The 15,272-nt window shown below is 37.2% G+C and overlaps 1 protein-coding gene across 2 annotated transcripts in view; it reads left to right on the top strand.

Moving 5' to 3' along the window:
- SLC4A10 (solute carrier family 4 member 10) overlaps positions 1-15,272 on the top strand; it is a 118,749-nt gene that overhangs the window by 84,491 nt on the left and 18,986 nt on the right. For both annotated transcript variants that reach the window (XM_054380746.1, XM_054380747.1), the window contains 5 exons: positions 92-192; positions 772-946; positions 1,124-1,257; positions 2,381-2,626; positions 14,063-14,168. In XM_054380746.1, the coding sequence (XP_054236721.1) occupies positions 92-192; positions 772-946; positions 1,124-1,257; positions 2,381-2,626; positions 14,063-14,168 (762 nt within the window). The remainder of the gene's footprint in view (positions 1-91; positions 193-771; positions 947-1,123; positions 1,258-2,380; positions 2,627-14,062; positions 14,169-15,272) is intronic.

Below are 15,272 nucleotides of genomic sequence, written 5' to 3'. Positions count from 1 at the left end.
TTTCATCTTTCAACTCTCAAAACTTGTTTCCTCTGCTAACATTATGCTTTGGTTACTAAGACCCGTGAGAAGTATCTTTTACTTCTGCTAGGAGAAGCGTAAGATCCCAGGAGTGCCAAATGGAACTGCAGCCCATGGGGAAGCAGAACATCCTGGAGGACACTCTGGACCAGAACTGCAACGCACTGGAAAGTTAGTGAAAATATATGCAAAATCTTAAATGTTCTAGAAGTGACACACTTCAAAGGAACCATTATTGTCTGGTTCTCTCTCAACTGATAGGCTTGGCATATGATTTTTTTCAAGCACTTTTTCTGATTAGTGTAGCACATAGCTGAAAAAGACAACCCATGCTAATTTGCAGAGAGGGGGAGAAGGGCAAGAGGATTTGATTTTTTTCACATTTTATTTGTTGCAAGCTCCTTTCTCTACCATTTGTAAAGGTCGAACCTCTGTTAAACTTGATTAATGTTCCTTAACTTTGTGCAACACAAATGAAAAGTTGGGAATAGTCTTGTGCTGTGTTTTGTGAATGCTCAAAACTATTTTGTAGTTGAAGCTTCTGCATTGTGCAGCTCTAGCATTTCTTTTATTTCCTGGTTAAAGTTATCAAGACAGGATTCCCAGGAATTTTTTTCTAGGGAGGATGAATTATAAGCGTATGCAATGTTTGATCAAGGAACAGTAGCTTCTCTGCAGTAGATTTAAAGCAATACTATGAAGGTTTGGTATACCTTTTCTATTAATTTGATGTCTTCTCCTTTTCTTTAGATTTTTTGGAGGATTGATTTTAGATATAAAAAGAAAAGCTCCCTTCTTCTGGAGTGACTTCAGGGATGCTCTCAGCCTGCAGTGTCTGGCATCATTTTTATTTCTCTACTGTGCTTGCATGTCTCCTGTCATCACATTTGGTGGTCTGCTGGGAGAAGCAACTGAAGGTCGTATAGTATGTGTTAAATCTGAACTTTTAAAACAAACTTGCATTCCTAGGTTTGTGGTTAGTATTTTCGTAGTGTTGCGTGAATGACCTTTAAATATTGGCATTTCAATGTTTAGAAGGCTACAGACTAAGCCACTGTCACCTGTTTGAAAATTTATGGACACTTCTCTCTATCATATCCAGAGTGCAATAGAATCGCTGTTTGGAGCATCCATGACTGGAATTGCCTACTCTCTCTTTGGTGGACAGCCTCTCACTATACTTGGCAGCACAGGACCAGTTTTAGTGTTTGAGAAGATCTTATTCAAATTTTGCAAGTAAGTGAAGATCGTGATGCACATCGTTCCTCAGGTGTTGTTAGGTAGTACTATAGACACTGATCTGGAACTTTCAACAACTGCAGAACAAGATGATCAGTTTGATTTGGAGTGCACTGCTTAGGCTTTCAGAGTCTGAAAATTATTCTATAACTGAGACAAGTGAATTGGTGGTAATACCAGAAAGCTGATTTTAAAATAAATAAGCAAATAAATACACTCACTTGTAATTCCTCAGTTTAGTTTGTCTGCTTTCAAAAAAAAAAAAAAAAAAAAGCCCAACCAACTGTTTTGAAGAGAGTACAAGCTTCAGAAACTTGTGGGGTCTTTTTTTATTTGTTTTGTTTTTAAAACTTTATCATGTTCTACTCTGAAACAATACATTTAAGTCTATGGTTTATCTCATCCCTAACTCATACAAAAGGTGTTACCCAGGAAGTAAGTGCAGTGGCAGTGGTGCTGTTTTTCAGTAGGCACTAATACAGACCCTGCCCTGCTTCTACCTAAACAGACAAGGTATGAAGTATCATGCCAGAACAGTGTTTCCCGTGTTTATATGCTATACATGGCATACCTCTTTCACACTGTGGGTAAAAATTATGTCTGCATTATGACTGCTGCACCATGATCTGAACCTCCTGAGCAACACAGAGTAGGAGACCCTGCTTAGCACCCCAAAAGCTCTTTTATCACCTTCAGGTAGACCTTTCATTGCTCTGTGATAATGTCACTCTAACATGTTTGGAGCTCTATAATCATATGTGATAAGCATACAGGATTTTGAAAGTTGTTATATCTACTCTTGCAGCTAAAGAAATTGGCAAATATGGCTGCTCACAAGGCAGGATATGAGATAAAAAGTGGGTGGACCCTATGCATTTCACATGTGTGGCTACTCTCAAAGCTGCTCTCTTTAACAGAGAGAGTTCTGTTAACTGGAGAGCTTAGGTCAAGGGGTAACTTGACAGTATCTTCAGTTCATAATAGGTTAATAGTTTTGAATTAAGACTGTCCCCAGATTTGCATACCTCCAGGCAAAGGAAATGTTGTAGTTGCCTTTTCTCCATTTACTGTGGTTGGATAAAAGATGAACTGAGGTGGTGTGTTGTTTGTTTGTTTCCAGAGAGTACGGGTTATCGTACCTTTCTCTGAGAGCTAGCATTGGACTGTGGACGGCAATCCTGTGCATCATCCTCGTTGCAACTGATGCAAGCTCCCTAGTCTGCTACATTACTCGTTTTACTGAAGAAGCTTTTGCTTCTCTTATCTGCATAATTTTCATTTATGAGGCCTTAGAGAAGCTGTTTCATCTCAGTGAGACATATCCAATCAACATGCATAATGATTTGGATCTGCTGACAAAGTACTCGTAAGTAAGATTTCTCCTGTTAACACAGAGGTGTTTTTTTTTTCCCATAGGTCATGTTTTCTCTGTGAGGAATGCAAACCAGTGCACAGCAGGAAAAGTTTGTGGTGGTTGCAAATGTCGCACAAGGTAGCTGTTGTGTTAGGCATGTTGCTGGCACGTGGAAGTAGTGATTACTGGATGTAGGTGTACAAGCAGTACTCGTTTACTTGGGATAAGTAAAAAATACCTTGATTTGGAGTTTGGAAAACCTTACGCAGATGAAAAGCAGGACTTGGAGGGACCTCAACTATGGGTCTATTTTTTTTTATTTAATGTGGTGTAATTCAGTGATCTCTTGCTATAACATTGAATTGATGATTTATAATATTATGCTGTATGATCAGACAACATTTTAATATCATATTTACCTGGCTCCCCCCTCCCCAAAATGATTTAAAGCCTATCTAAAATAACCTGTTAAACCTTTATTTTAACATCTCTAACAGTTACAGTTCAAGCTCTGAGAACTGAAGTGGATTTGAATTGTCAGGTGCTCCTCAGGGGTGACTGATTTTGGTATAATCAATTTGTTTTAATAACAAGATTTTAATATGATTCCATTTAAGCAGTTTTACTGTAGTGTGGAGTTTTGACAAGTATTGTTCTATTTGTAGAGTAAAAAAGGAATAGTTTTAATCAGTATAGTTCATTTAGAAGCAAAAACTCACAGATTTGTTTCTGTAATATGAGAACAAAATTGTTCTACTCTTAAAGGACGAGACCCTGGTCTGTGCTGAGGCCAGTGAAGCCTAATCATCTCAGCGACTATAATATCATTAAAAACCATTTGCAGAGAAGATTCCTCTCCAGAAATGTCTTTATTTCAGTAAACCTATTTGAACCCTCTGCATGAGCAGGGTGGATCCCAAAAGGAACAATGCTTGAACAGTGCCATGTCTTCTGCTAGCTGGAAAAGCAGGAGTGTCTCAACCAAATGTCTCATTTGCATTTTAAGCTGAGAAAAACAAAACACAGCAACAGAGAAAACATTTGAGCTTTGTATATATTAGCACTAGAAATACAGTTAACAAATCTTGAATCTGAATGCACATTATATACCTTTAATACACAGACATGTTAAATTGTAAAAATTGTAGTTCTGTTTTGACATACTCTATCATCATGCTGAAAAAAATATTTTGCTCTAATTGTTTAATCAGTAGACAAAGGAATATTAATCTGAAGAGAAAGCAATAATCAAGAAATGACCATGCATGCAGTTGAGGTTATATCCTGGTCTTACCTAACTTCACTTCTGTGAAGTCAATATTTTACTCTAAAGAGCCTCATACAGCCCAGTGTTGTTGGATTTTTCTTTTTTCCTTTACCACTTCATAGTAGTCATCTCAGAGGGCAGGACAGTATGATGATCTCTTACAGTTTTGAAAAACAGATGCTGAAATACTACACAAAGATGAAAATTGTTCACAAACTATTTAGCAGGCAGATCTGAGATGTTAAAATACCTAATGAAAAGCATAAACACAAATAGGAACACAAATTTCTGGGTAGCTGGCTTTATTTGTGTGAATCCCATGATACTGGTTGAGGTTTCAGAGGAAGAAGAGGAGGAATAGCCTCGCTTGTATAGGTGCGGAGTGATATGTATCTCTGTATTTTATAGAAGTCTTTTACTGTCATATTCCTTACACTTTCAAATAATTATTTTTGGTTTTATTTGAAATTCCATTAGTTAATCAGAATTCCAAATAGATTTTTGAAGAGTGTTGTGGCATGGTAACTGTCTTCATTGAAGGTAGAATATGCAGAGCATGCAGAACGGTAAAAAAGCAGCAATTGCTGTCCTCCAGTTACAACTACTGTTCTATGTTGTTGAAATACCAGCACAATAGTTTTAGATTTTCCAAACATAGTTTCCAAAGGATGTCTTCTAGATGTTTGGAAGGAAGATTTGACTGCTGCCTGATAATTTTGATAGCTAAGTATGCGTTTGAAACTATTTGATGTAGTAGTTCTGTAGTTAGTTATTGCATCGTTTCCTTCCTGTATTTTCAGTTATTCTTTCACTCTATGAAGATAGTACAAGTAAATTGACTTGTAAACTCTTGCATTACATTTCACTTTTGATATTTATGGTGTATCTTCTACTTGAAGAAATATCTCACTGTCAATGTCATGTTCATGACAACTGACCCCATTAATACCAAAATGACTACCTGTAGGCAGCATGGCTCTTAGGGGATGTGGCATATATTGTTTTAACCTTAAAACTGAGGGAAATGCCAGCATGCATGTTGATTATCTTGTAAGATCACGTCTGCTGATTCTGAGAATCTGTGCTCTGAGCACAGCAAAGGCAGTAATTCCAGTATCTTCTGTTTTCTCCCCCTCCCTTTTCCTTTGTCTTAGTTTTTTCTTAGTTCTTCTAAACCTGGCAGGTTATGCTCTCTGATGAACGTTCTCTGTTGGAGCAACTGTGTCAGCTGCCCACACGGCCAGTGCTTTTGTAACAGGCTTGCTGCAACCTGAACTTGGTTTGCTGTGCAGATATGCACATATTACGCTGTCCAGACACTGTGCCATTTGCCTGTTTTCCCCATGGCTCATCACCAGACAAGACATTTCAAATAACCCTCAGTCCCTGCTCAAATGCCTGTACAAGTCTCTTGGTTCTAGAAAGATCAGAAAGTGAAAGATGAATAAGCATAAAACTTAACTTCAAGTTGGGGGAATATTGCTTTCACATGGAATTAGAAAATACTGGTTCCAGTAGTTTTACTTGAAGTTTAAATGGGTAACAAAGTTGGGCTGAAATGGGTCCTGTCCTTAAAGGACCAGCATACTCTGTTACAGAAGCTAATTAGTATCTGCTGTTTTGCTAATTAAAACAGCTGTTTGCATTTTCCTCTTTGGGGATTTTAAAGACAAGTTTTTAATTGTTAGTAAAGGCTTGGCAGTTCTTTAATTAGCAATGGGTAACTTCAAAAGGTTGAGCAACTCATTTCTCTTTGAATACATAGCCAAGTCTTATGTAAAACCTTATCTGCAATTCAATGATAGAAAACTCAGGCTATACTGTAAAATGTCTGTTTTCTGTACTCTGGTTGTTGCCCACTCAAAAGGTTGATGGTAAATGGGTCAAGACATTGTATATGTTTGAAGACTTCGATGTATGCTGTGTCCTAAGCCCTTCTCTCTTCTCTCATGGGCTTTCTGAAGATGTCCACAGTTAGTCTGTCTACATCCCTGTATTGTTGCCTTTGCCCTGGTGAAAACATCAAGATTGACCACAGAAAGGCATCGGCATGCTGTTAGTACTGGCCTTTGGAATACTAGAAAGACAAAGAAAGTAAAAGTAATTTAAAATGGTTGGTATTTCAACCAGATTGGAGCCATATTTCCAGTAGAAAGAAAATGTATTCTGTATTTTGGGTGGGTTTGAATTCTGTCATAAACAGTCTCTGTTGTAGAAGTTTGATGTAAAAGATCGTATTCCTCTTATATTTAAGAGTATAGTAGTCATTACTAGCATCTGCCATAGCAAACCTTAGAAGGCTATAGAAAGAACATTCAGAACAGTTGAGAATTTTTATTTCTTTATTTTTAAATCAAGCAGACCTAAATATTTAAAAAACAGATGAAAGTCCTCCTAAAAGATTTCTTAAAAATTTGTTTACCATTTCAGTTACAAGATAGGCATTTGAAATTGTTAAAGAATTCTCAAAACAGAAAAAAAACCCCACAACTTTCTTTAGCATTTTTATCTGATTAGTGTAAAACTAGTCCTAATGCACTTTTTACTTGTTCCCTTCATTATACTTGATTGTTACTGTGTGTTGAAATACTGGCCCTAATTTTCAGATGATGTACTTGCAGACATATCCACTCGGTATTCATATGTAACACCTTTACGATATGGATGATAAAGAATAAGGCATTTAAGAGCTAAATCACAAGAAGGACAAAGACAACCTGTTTGCCTCTCTACTGCAACTTTTTTCTTTTTAAACTGCATTATTTTGATATTTTGATAGAATTATAGTGGCTACATAATTTATTAAAGAATATACACTTTTTTTTTTACTGTGACCTTTTTGTATTTATCATGCCATTAGCATTCGTAGGTTGGCATAGCAACTCTCCTATTTCTACATTCTCCTCCTCCTGCTTTTTCCTACCCCTGTAGCAAATATATCTCCAGTTAATGAATCCGCTCTGAAGCTTTGATGCACATCAGTTTTAATGTGTGTATTAAATATTAGTATATAATTTTTGCTAGGAAAGGAGAACTCTGCAACTGAGTAGACTGAAAGCAGAGGTTCTCAAAAGGCAAACAATATAAGTAGTATGGATGAAAGGAATGTGATTAAGGAAGCAATCCAGTAGTCTTTAAAATGCAAGCTTTTAAAGATATCTCAGAATTCACAAGATAAATTATTTCTCAATGTGGAGTTTTTTGAGAAGTTATACATTTTGATTTTTATTAGTTCTTTTCTCAGAGCGATGAATTCATGTTGTTTTTAATAATAATTCTTTACCAGAAGTTACTCAATTATTAACAGATTACATTGAATAATTTTAAAGTGATTTCTTGGCATAGTAATATGCATATTGCAATCTGTCTTGATATTGACATGCACTTAAGCATTAGGAGTAGAAAATCCCCACTCTGATGTAATGAAGGAGCCAAGATCATGTCAATCTTGGTATCTTTTGCAGGCTATAGATACCATTGCTTGTAGAAGGCATTGTGAAGATGAGTTTTGCATATACCACTGTTTGCACAAGCAAATTTTCAATCTTCGATTATCTCTACAACTTCATCTAAATACATTTTTACTGGATGCACATTATGTTGTTTTTAAACACTGTATTCCTTAAGCTGCACATGGAATGAGAAGAGTCAGTGATGATATGCACAGAATTTCCCATTGTGATCCCAGGCATGTAATTGAATACACATTCCTGTAATGTTTTCTTTAAACTTAGATATGAATATAGATTTTTCTTTCCTCCTTTTTGATAGACTTTTTCTTTTTCTACAGTTAAGTGACCACTGTATTCCATGTGTCTTTCTCTAAGAATGTCACTCTTCTTCCCAGAACCGAAAAACTGCCACCATTCAGTTTAAATGCTGTTTCTCTTTTGCTTCGTGACAAACTCTGGAATCCAGAAATTATTTTTCTTTATTTAATTTACCCTAGGACTTCCTTATGTCTGCCTAACCTAACTGACTCCTTTTTCTTTCTCCCTCTTTTGAGCATAGGGAGTGCCCACCTTGCTTCATTCTTTCCGACTACTCATCCTCTCCACTTCAGAAACAGATCTCCTTGTTAAGCAATTCTCCACAGGATTCAGACTGTTGTTGAAGACTTACATAAACTACCACACTGAGGTGGTTTTGTTGCAGTATGTTTATGGATATTGATACATTATCCCTGAACAATCAAAACTTAAGCACTATAGTATATATTACAGTATGTTATTCCTGAAACAGCATTAAGCTGAATTTTTACAGGTGTTTTGTTTGTTTATTTTTACTTTGGAAATGAGGCAAAGTGTCATCGTAGAACTATTTGTCAGTGGAAGCTTTCAGATGAATTGTCAGTATCCCACGTAACTACACTACTTTCTGCACATTAACTTCTCTGTGTGGCTGTTACATACTGTAGTACTACTAAGAATTCATGGCTGCATACTGCACCAGGCAGCTAATAAAGACTAACCTTTATGATTGACAGTCAACATTAACAAAACTGCAGTTTGATTATAAATCTGTTTTCTAGACTTTGACAGCAATGTTCTCCTCCTGATGTACTTTCCAAAGAAACCTGATTCTTTGAGATTTCTTCACCCAAACATTGGGTTCCCCTCCTCAGATTTCTCTCTGTACATGCATGTGAAATCGTTGTGCTGCTGAGCAAATCATCTAGGTACTTTTATAGGCTTTTATGTTTTCAGTTTCAGCTCCACCAACTAAACTATGTAGACATCCAGCTTTAGGGAATATGTGTGGATGCCTGCTGATGTTTGTGATTGTTAGAGGTAGGTGACTTTACTTAATGACTCGATGGCCTGATTCAGGATGGCTGATCTCATGAATAAATGAAGGAAAAAATCTTGTCTTGCCATGACAGCTGTGCTTTGAAAGAGTTTCATGGTACTGAGAACAGAACTTAACTGACAAGTCCATTTCTGATCAGTATTAACCATTTTGTTTCCAATCTCTTCTCCACTGAGACTTTGATTTCATCATTGTGAATGTTGACATGAGAAGGAATATGGTAAATACAATGCCAGGGATATATAGTTGTCTTAGTTCTGGATCAGCAGAGAAGTTGTTGTCTATTATATTGTCCTTGTCCCCTACATATAGCAGTTGTTTGACAAAGAGAAGAATTTTGCCAGTGCCCATAACTCACATGAAAACATTGTATTTGTAGACAACCTAAAAGTGCATAGCCTTCTGCTGTTGAGATACTTTCCTTTAGCCATATAAATGCAACATAAAGAATACTTATGCGTGTAGTCTAATACGTTACTTTTAAAACAAAATTAGTGCTGATCTTTCCGTTTCATGCCCTTTTTTTAATCTGTCTTTGTGGTCAGTGCACAGCACACTTGTAAAGCATACTTTGTGTCATAGAGAAAAAAAGCCCCTACACATATTACCAAATACATACTTTCATATTCAGTGAGACATATTGTTTAAGCAACCATATTTTGTAACTTATTTGTCATACTTGCGTGGGGTTGGGTTTTTTTTGCTGTTGTTCTTTTTAATAATATAAATATGCATACCGAGCAAATCTCATTCTGTATCTTAAGTGAGCCAGAAAGAGATTTTGTCCATGTAAAAAGAGTCAATAGCTTGTTGGCTAATCATAATGAAGATGTAGTTCCATCTTCTATAGATTATATCCTTAGCCAGTATAAATAGGTGTAGCTTGCAATATGTACATCCAGGAAAAATGGGAGCATCAAAGCAATGCCTCATGAATTGGATAAAATCATCAGTAGTAAGTGCTTCCTAATCTGGAAAACAACCTGCTGAAACATGAAGCTTTCAAAAGATTTGTGTTTTATTTGCTGACAAGGCACTTGTGCAAAGCTGTTATACTGGCTGTAATGGCAGCAGAATGGACTAGCACCACGCTGTATGTTTAAAGGCTGTGTGGGGAAGAGAATGCATGTGACAGGTTAAAAGAGAAGAAAATGTTGAAGAACAAGCCTGAAGAATTGGGGGTAAGAGGTGGAAATTAGGGGGATTCCTCCAGCAGACTCAGGTTAATTTCAATTGAACAGGTAGGCCCAGGAAATAAGTTTCCTCTTTTGCAGTAAACATGAAGTTACAGTTAGGATGAAAGTGTTGATAGTACAAAACCTTTTACCTGACTAGTTGCTGAGCAGCAATGATATTTATCTTTTATTGCTGATCTGCAAAGGAGAGGGAAAACATTCCCCAACTTTATCTTTAAAGTAACATGTTTCTAAATTACTAACCCAATATTCTAATTCCTGTTGTCTAGAGACAGAAGGATCATAGGAACAGTCTTTTGGATTGTATTAAGGATAGTAATAACTATTCTTTTTGCAGACCAAAGCATAGTGCTAGTTGTCTGAGATGTCCTAAAGCTGCAGTTGTCAAATCCTATCTCAGTTCTTTGAAAACAGAACAAGCTGTAGGACATGTTGCATACAGTGAAGTTTTGATAGCTGCCTCAAGTTAATAAAACTTAGTAAGTCAGTACTTATGAAACAGAAGCAAAAAGAGCTAGGAAGAATGTTGAGGATGTTGGGAGGACATAGGGTCAGTCACATAGGTACTCTTACAGTTGAATTGGTGATAAAGATTTAACTGAAATTTTGAATCATCCTGTAAAAAGGAGAGAGGTACAGGCTCCAGCTTCTCATCCAGTCTTAAAATTTATATTTATATCTAATATTCTTCCTCATCCTGATTTGCCAGATATTTCTTGAGCACCTTGGAAGATGTAGAGGCAATAAAGACTTGCTGTAATTATTTTTTCTGGCTGGCAGGTTCAGCCATTATTTTTGGTACTTTCTGTATTTGTCAGTTCTGATCTTATGACAGTTCTCCTGCAGTTTCCTGAAGACTCTCTTCTGTGAAACGGTTTATTAGTCTACCTCAGATTTATAAACCACTTTGTCATAGGCTGTAGTTGATGCTTAAATACCACAGTGGAAAACAAGCGAAAAAAAAATCAGTGGATTTCTGCATAGTTGCAAAATATTGACATTTTAAATACAGAAGGGAGTGACCTGTGACTGGATATCTAGCACCATTTTCAATCAGCCTCCAGCTACTGTAAAAACAAAGATGTGAGTCTCTACAGACCCTCTCCATGTATGTGCCAACCCATCATGGATATCACAGATATGAGGGGTGTGTAGACACCCATGTTTCCACGTTGGAATTGCTCCCAGGAGATCAGAAGGTCTTGCGGTAGCCAAAAGTATAAAGATGCAAGAATTGTTCTGTCATCAGTGTGATGAAATGGGTATATTGTGAATTGGCAGCAGATTTATTCCACACACATCTCCCCCCCCACCCTGCTGGAGTAACACCTGGGGCTTTGCCACCAAAACCAGTATCATTCTTCCCTGCCTATATTTTAGCCATGAAAAAAGCAGTTTCTTCCTAGCCATGATGAAAGAGAATAAAATAAATCAACCTGTATCTTTTAGTATATCGAAGATGGTTGCTGACTCCTTATCACTAAAAAGCATGGGATTAGGGTGCTAACTTGGTACTCTATTTGGAGTGGAATATGTTGCTTAGAAAATACACTTTACAGGTGCATGTGTAATCTCTTGCTCCTTGGTAATAACATAAACTGCAGATAGGAGTCTTGTAGTGGACAAGTGCTCGTCATGCTAAGGAACTTTACAAGAACTTAAGAGCATTTGAACCTCCAAGAGGCAATACATTTTCACTTATTCTAGCCTTCTAGGTTTTATCAAGAAAATAGATGTGTTAGTGGTTAACAATTCAGTGTATTTTACTTTTTCTCCTGAGAGCTGACCGCTCAGAGTGAAAAATGACAATGGAAGAGGCTAAAACTTTTGAAATATTAAAGTATAAAGCCTTATGTTTCTCTTTGCAAATCAGCTGTGTTGTGAAATAGTCATCATTGAAACAATTACATCTGTTATGAGCTGTCATACTTTGATAGCTAATCTTTTATGTTCTGGCACTGAATGGTACCTCTTACTGTGCTTTATGGGCTGGACTGAGCAATTCACATCAAAATTACATACAATATTAAAAACAATATAATTTTCTGTATCTCAAAACATTGAGATGATTGTTTGAATGATGTTGTCAGTAAAAAGCAGGATCTGATCTTTACAGTCAGGGCCTGATTCTGCACCCATTCAGTAGCAAAAGCTGGGTGCAGAGAAATTCTGGTCTGCATGCGTGGAGTTTGCACAGATCTTTTACTTGCCAATGAGAACAGTCTGCCATTGGTAAGTGACTGAAAATTGGTAAAGGCCAGACGGGAGTGCTGTGAAAGATGAAGCATAAACAAACCAGGTGATGTTCTCATCTGAAGGTGAATTATTTGAGCTGTATTAAAATACAGGTTTTAATTGTCACATTTCTGACTAAGGAAATTAAAATTTTGGCTTATCTAATTTTTAAATGTAATTTTGCAGTTTGCAGCAGGTGTAGCTGTACAATGTAGTGTTGGTGACATACACAGTCTTCCCTTCTAGTGAGAAAGTGACTGTGATTGAACAGACAACATCTCCTTGGCCTACTGTAATCAAACCCCACTGGGCCATCGCCCAGCGTCTGGCCTGTCTGCGATCAGCGATGGACATCGGGGGCAGGGAGCTCCTGTGCTCACAGGATACAGTAGTAATCTGAAATAGCCACCTCTGTATTGTTGCATGAATATCAAATACTCCCTTGCAATAACATAGACATACTGTTTGTTGACTTTATTATGCTGCTGTAGCTCACTAGTAGTGATGTGCTTCATTTAACCCATTCTGGAATATTTTAAACTATGCATTGAACACGCATTCATTCTGCACTTGGGGCCTGATCCAAAGCATATTCAATTGGTTTGAAAGATCCAGTCTTCTTCAAGGACTTTTGGCTCAGGCCCTCTATTTCTCTGAATGCTGTTGCTTCTTTTTTTTTTTTTTTTTCTTTTAGTTCATGGGCTGTAAGGGTTTTTGTTCTTTCTTTTTTTTTTTAATAAATAGCTGCATTTAAAATGAAAGCAAGGAGCTACACAAAGACAACCTGCATCTCCCTGTGTGTATTAAATGCAGCTGTTGTCACATGTATAGTATTGTAATCAAAATACAGCAGCACTATTCTGCACTCATAATGTAGACGGTAGAATTTCTTCTATAGAAAATACTACAAATCTAGATGAGAATTGTCATTTTGCAGAAAGATAAATAGCCACAGAGAAATTCAATGGCATAACTGAATAGACTGATATTCTTCTAGAACTGGAATGCAATTGTATGCTTAATGGCTCCCCACTATGTAGTCAGATGTTATCCTGTCATCAGCTACTCCTGAAAACTTTTTCAGAAGGGAGAGTACAGAATTGTTTACAGCCATCATAAGCATGTTAAAATTCTAGCAGGATAGACAGTACGATAGATTTTTGAAGTAGGATTAATTTAAAGAGAACTGGAAAGCACACTTGACATCTTGGAACCTGCAGGGTATCCTGCATATTTTGAAGGCTTTGTCAAAGAAAAAAACCTCCCACAGTTGCTTCAGAGGCTTTAAAGACTTAATTTTGATTTTAAATTGCCTATTTGCAGTATTGTCCTCCCACACTGCCTCGTCACGTTCTGTATGTTAAAATGCACAATTTAAAATAAAGCAGCTGTGGGGAAAAGAAAAACAGTAGACACAGAAGTTCAGAGAGTCTTTGGTGCTGGTGATCTTGCATAGCCCTGACAGTTGATCAGGCTGTTTGTCACACAAAGGCATTCTGGTAAAGAGAAAGATACAGACAGTTTGCATTTGAGAAATTGATCAGCCTGGGAACTGTGCATAGCAGCTAATCCCTATGAAGGGAAGCGTGAGGTCCAAGGGGGTGGAACAGGACTGGCACATTCTCAGTATTACAAGCCATACTTGGAAGTATCAATAGAATAGAAGGAAAATAGATGGAAAATCTTGCTGTGGACAGTGGTTTAAGTATGTCATGTTACGTACTATATATGCATATGCACCTCACAGCGATTTATACTCTAGTAGTAGCACTAGCTACTGAACTACAAACTGCTTCAAAGCATGCATTTACTGAATTCATTTGACCTAGAATTATCTGGCAAAGTAGAGCACAATTTCAATATGTTACAAAGTTGGTAATTTGGATTAATATCCAAGACACATTTTATTATTAAGGAAAAAATATTCTTTTGTCTTTCCAGATGCAATTGTGTGGAACCAGAACATCCTAGCAATAAAACCTTACGATACTGGCAGGACTACAATATATCTGCATCTGATGTGCCATGGGGGAACCTAAGTGTGTCAGTAAGTGAAATTTTGGAACTTCATAAGTAAAGGCATAAGCATAAATAATTCTGTGTCTCTTGGTTCAAATAAAGCGTAAAATAAATGAACAAAGATTAACATAGACTTTATAGTATTTATTTCCTTTTGTAAGTGTTTTGTAGCCTTTGATAGTACACATTAGAGCAAGTATGTGCGTTTTGTGCCCTGCTTTGGAAACTTCTTGACATACTAGCACAAGAGTTTGATTGAGACAAAGTCTAAACATGTCAAATGACAATGGATTTGTCCTAAACTCTGCCAGGTGGCAAAATCGGAGTTCTCTCGTGTAGAAAGATTGAGGAGCATTTATTTCCATTAAAGCATTCTCACAGCTGTTTGAGCTATAAAGGAGAGAAAGGGCAGAAATTTTATAACATTTCCCATTTAGTGACCATCTTTCTATGTAGGCCATCAGTGTTAAGTATGTCTTAGCTGTGTAATTATTTTTTTGGGGGGGTGAGGTGGAGCATGATGTGGAAACTGGGCAAGAGGGATGGGCACAAGCTGCAAACATGGATGTGTTAACTTGTTTCTAAATAGTGCAATTTTCTAAGTTTAAAGTATTTATTACTTCAGGTTTGCCTTCTTTAAAGCAACATTTGCAACTTGATTAAAATGTTGTACTGAGATGAGGCCCCCACTTTTTCTCATGGATGGGTCATTTCATTACACAAAGAGAACTGAGTGGAAAAATACATCACGCTGAAGGGTTCTGTCAAAAATATAACTGAGTTAACCTCGTTGTAGGCATGACTGAATGAAACAACTAAAAGCCAACTCATTGGACTATCTCCAGACAATACTGTGTTTTCCTTTCAAAGGCAGGACTGCAGAAGAACTAGTGTGTTCCTATCATGAGTTAAGTAAGAGCTGCCTTCCATGGTTGTTCTCTGCCTTGATAGCAAGGACTGTTCCTCAACTCTTGTTGGTGTGGCAACAGCAGAGAGGAAGTTGAGAACTGCTGGCCTGAGGGATTCCAGCAATCCAGAATCTCAAAATTGCAGCACAGTCTAAGAGCATCTGTGCAGGGGCAGACTCCTCCTCTCACTTTCTCAGATCTCTGACAGTGTTTTTCAGAGTACA

The sequence above is a fragment of the Indicator indicator genome, chromosome 5 (assembly GCF_027791375.1).
Source record: "Indicator indicator isolate 239-I01 chromosome 5, UM_Iind_1.1, whole genome shotgun sequence".
In the NCBI taxonomy this organism is placed as follows: Eukaryota; Metazoa; Chordata; class Aves; order Piciformes; family Indicatoridae; genus Indicator; species Indicator indicator.
The sequence above is the reverse complement of the archived record's forward strand: the minus strand, read 5'-3'. Positions and strand labels throughout refer to the sequence as shown.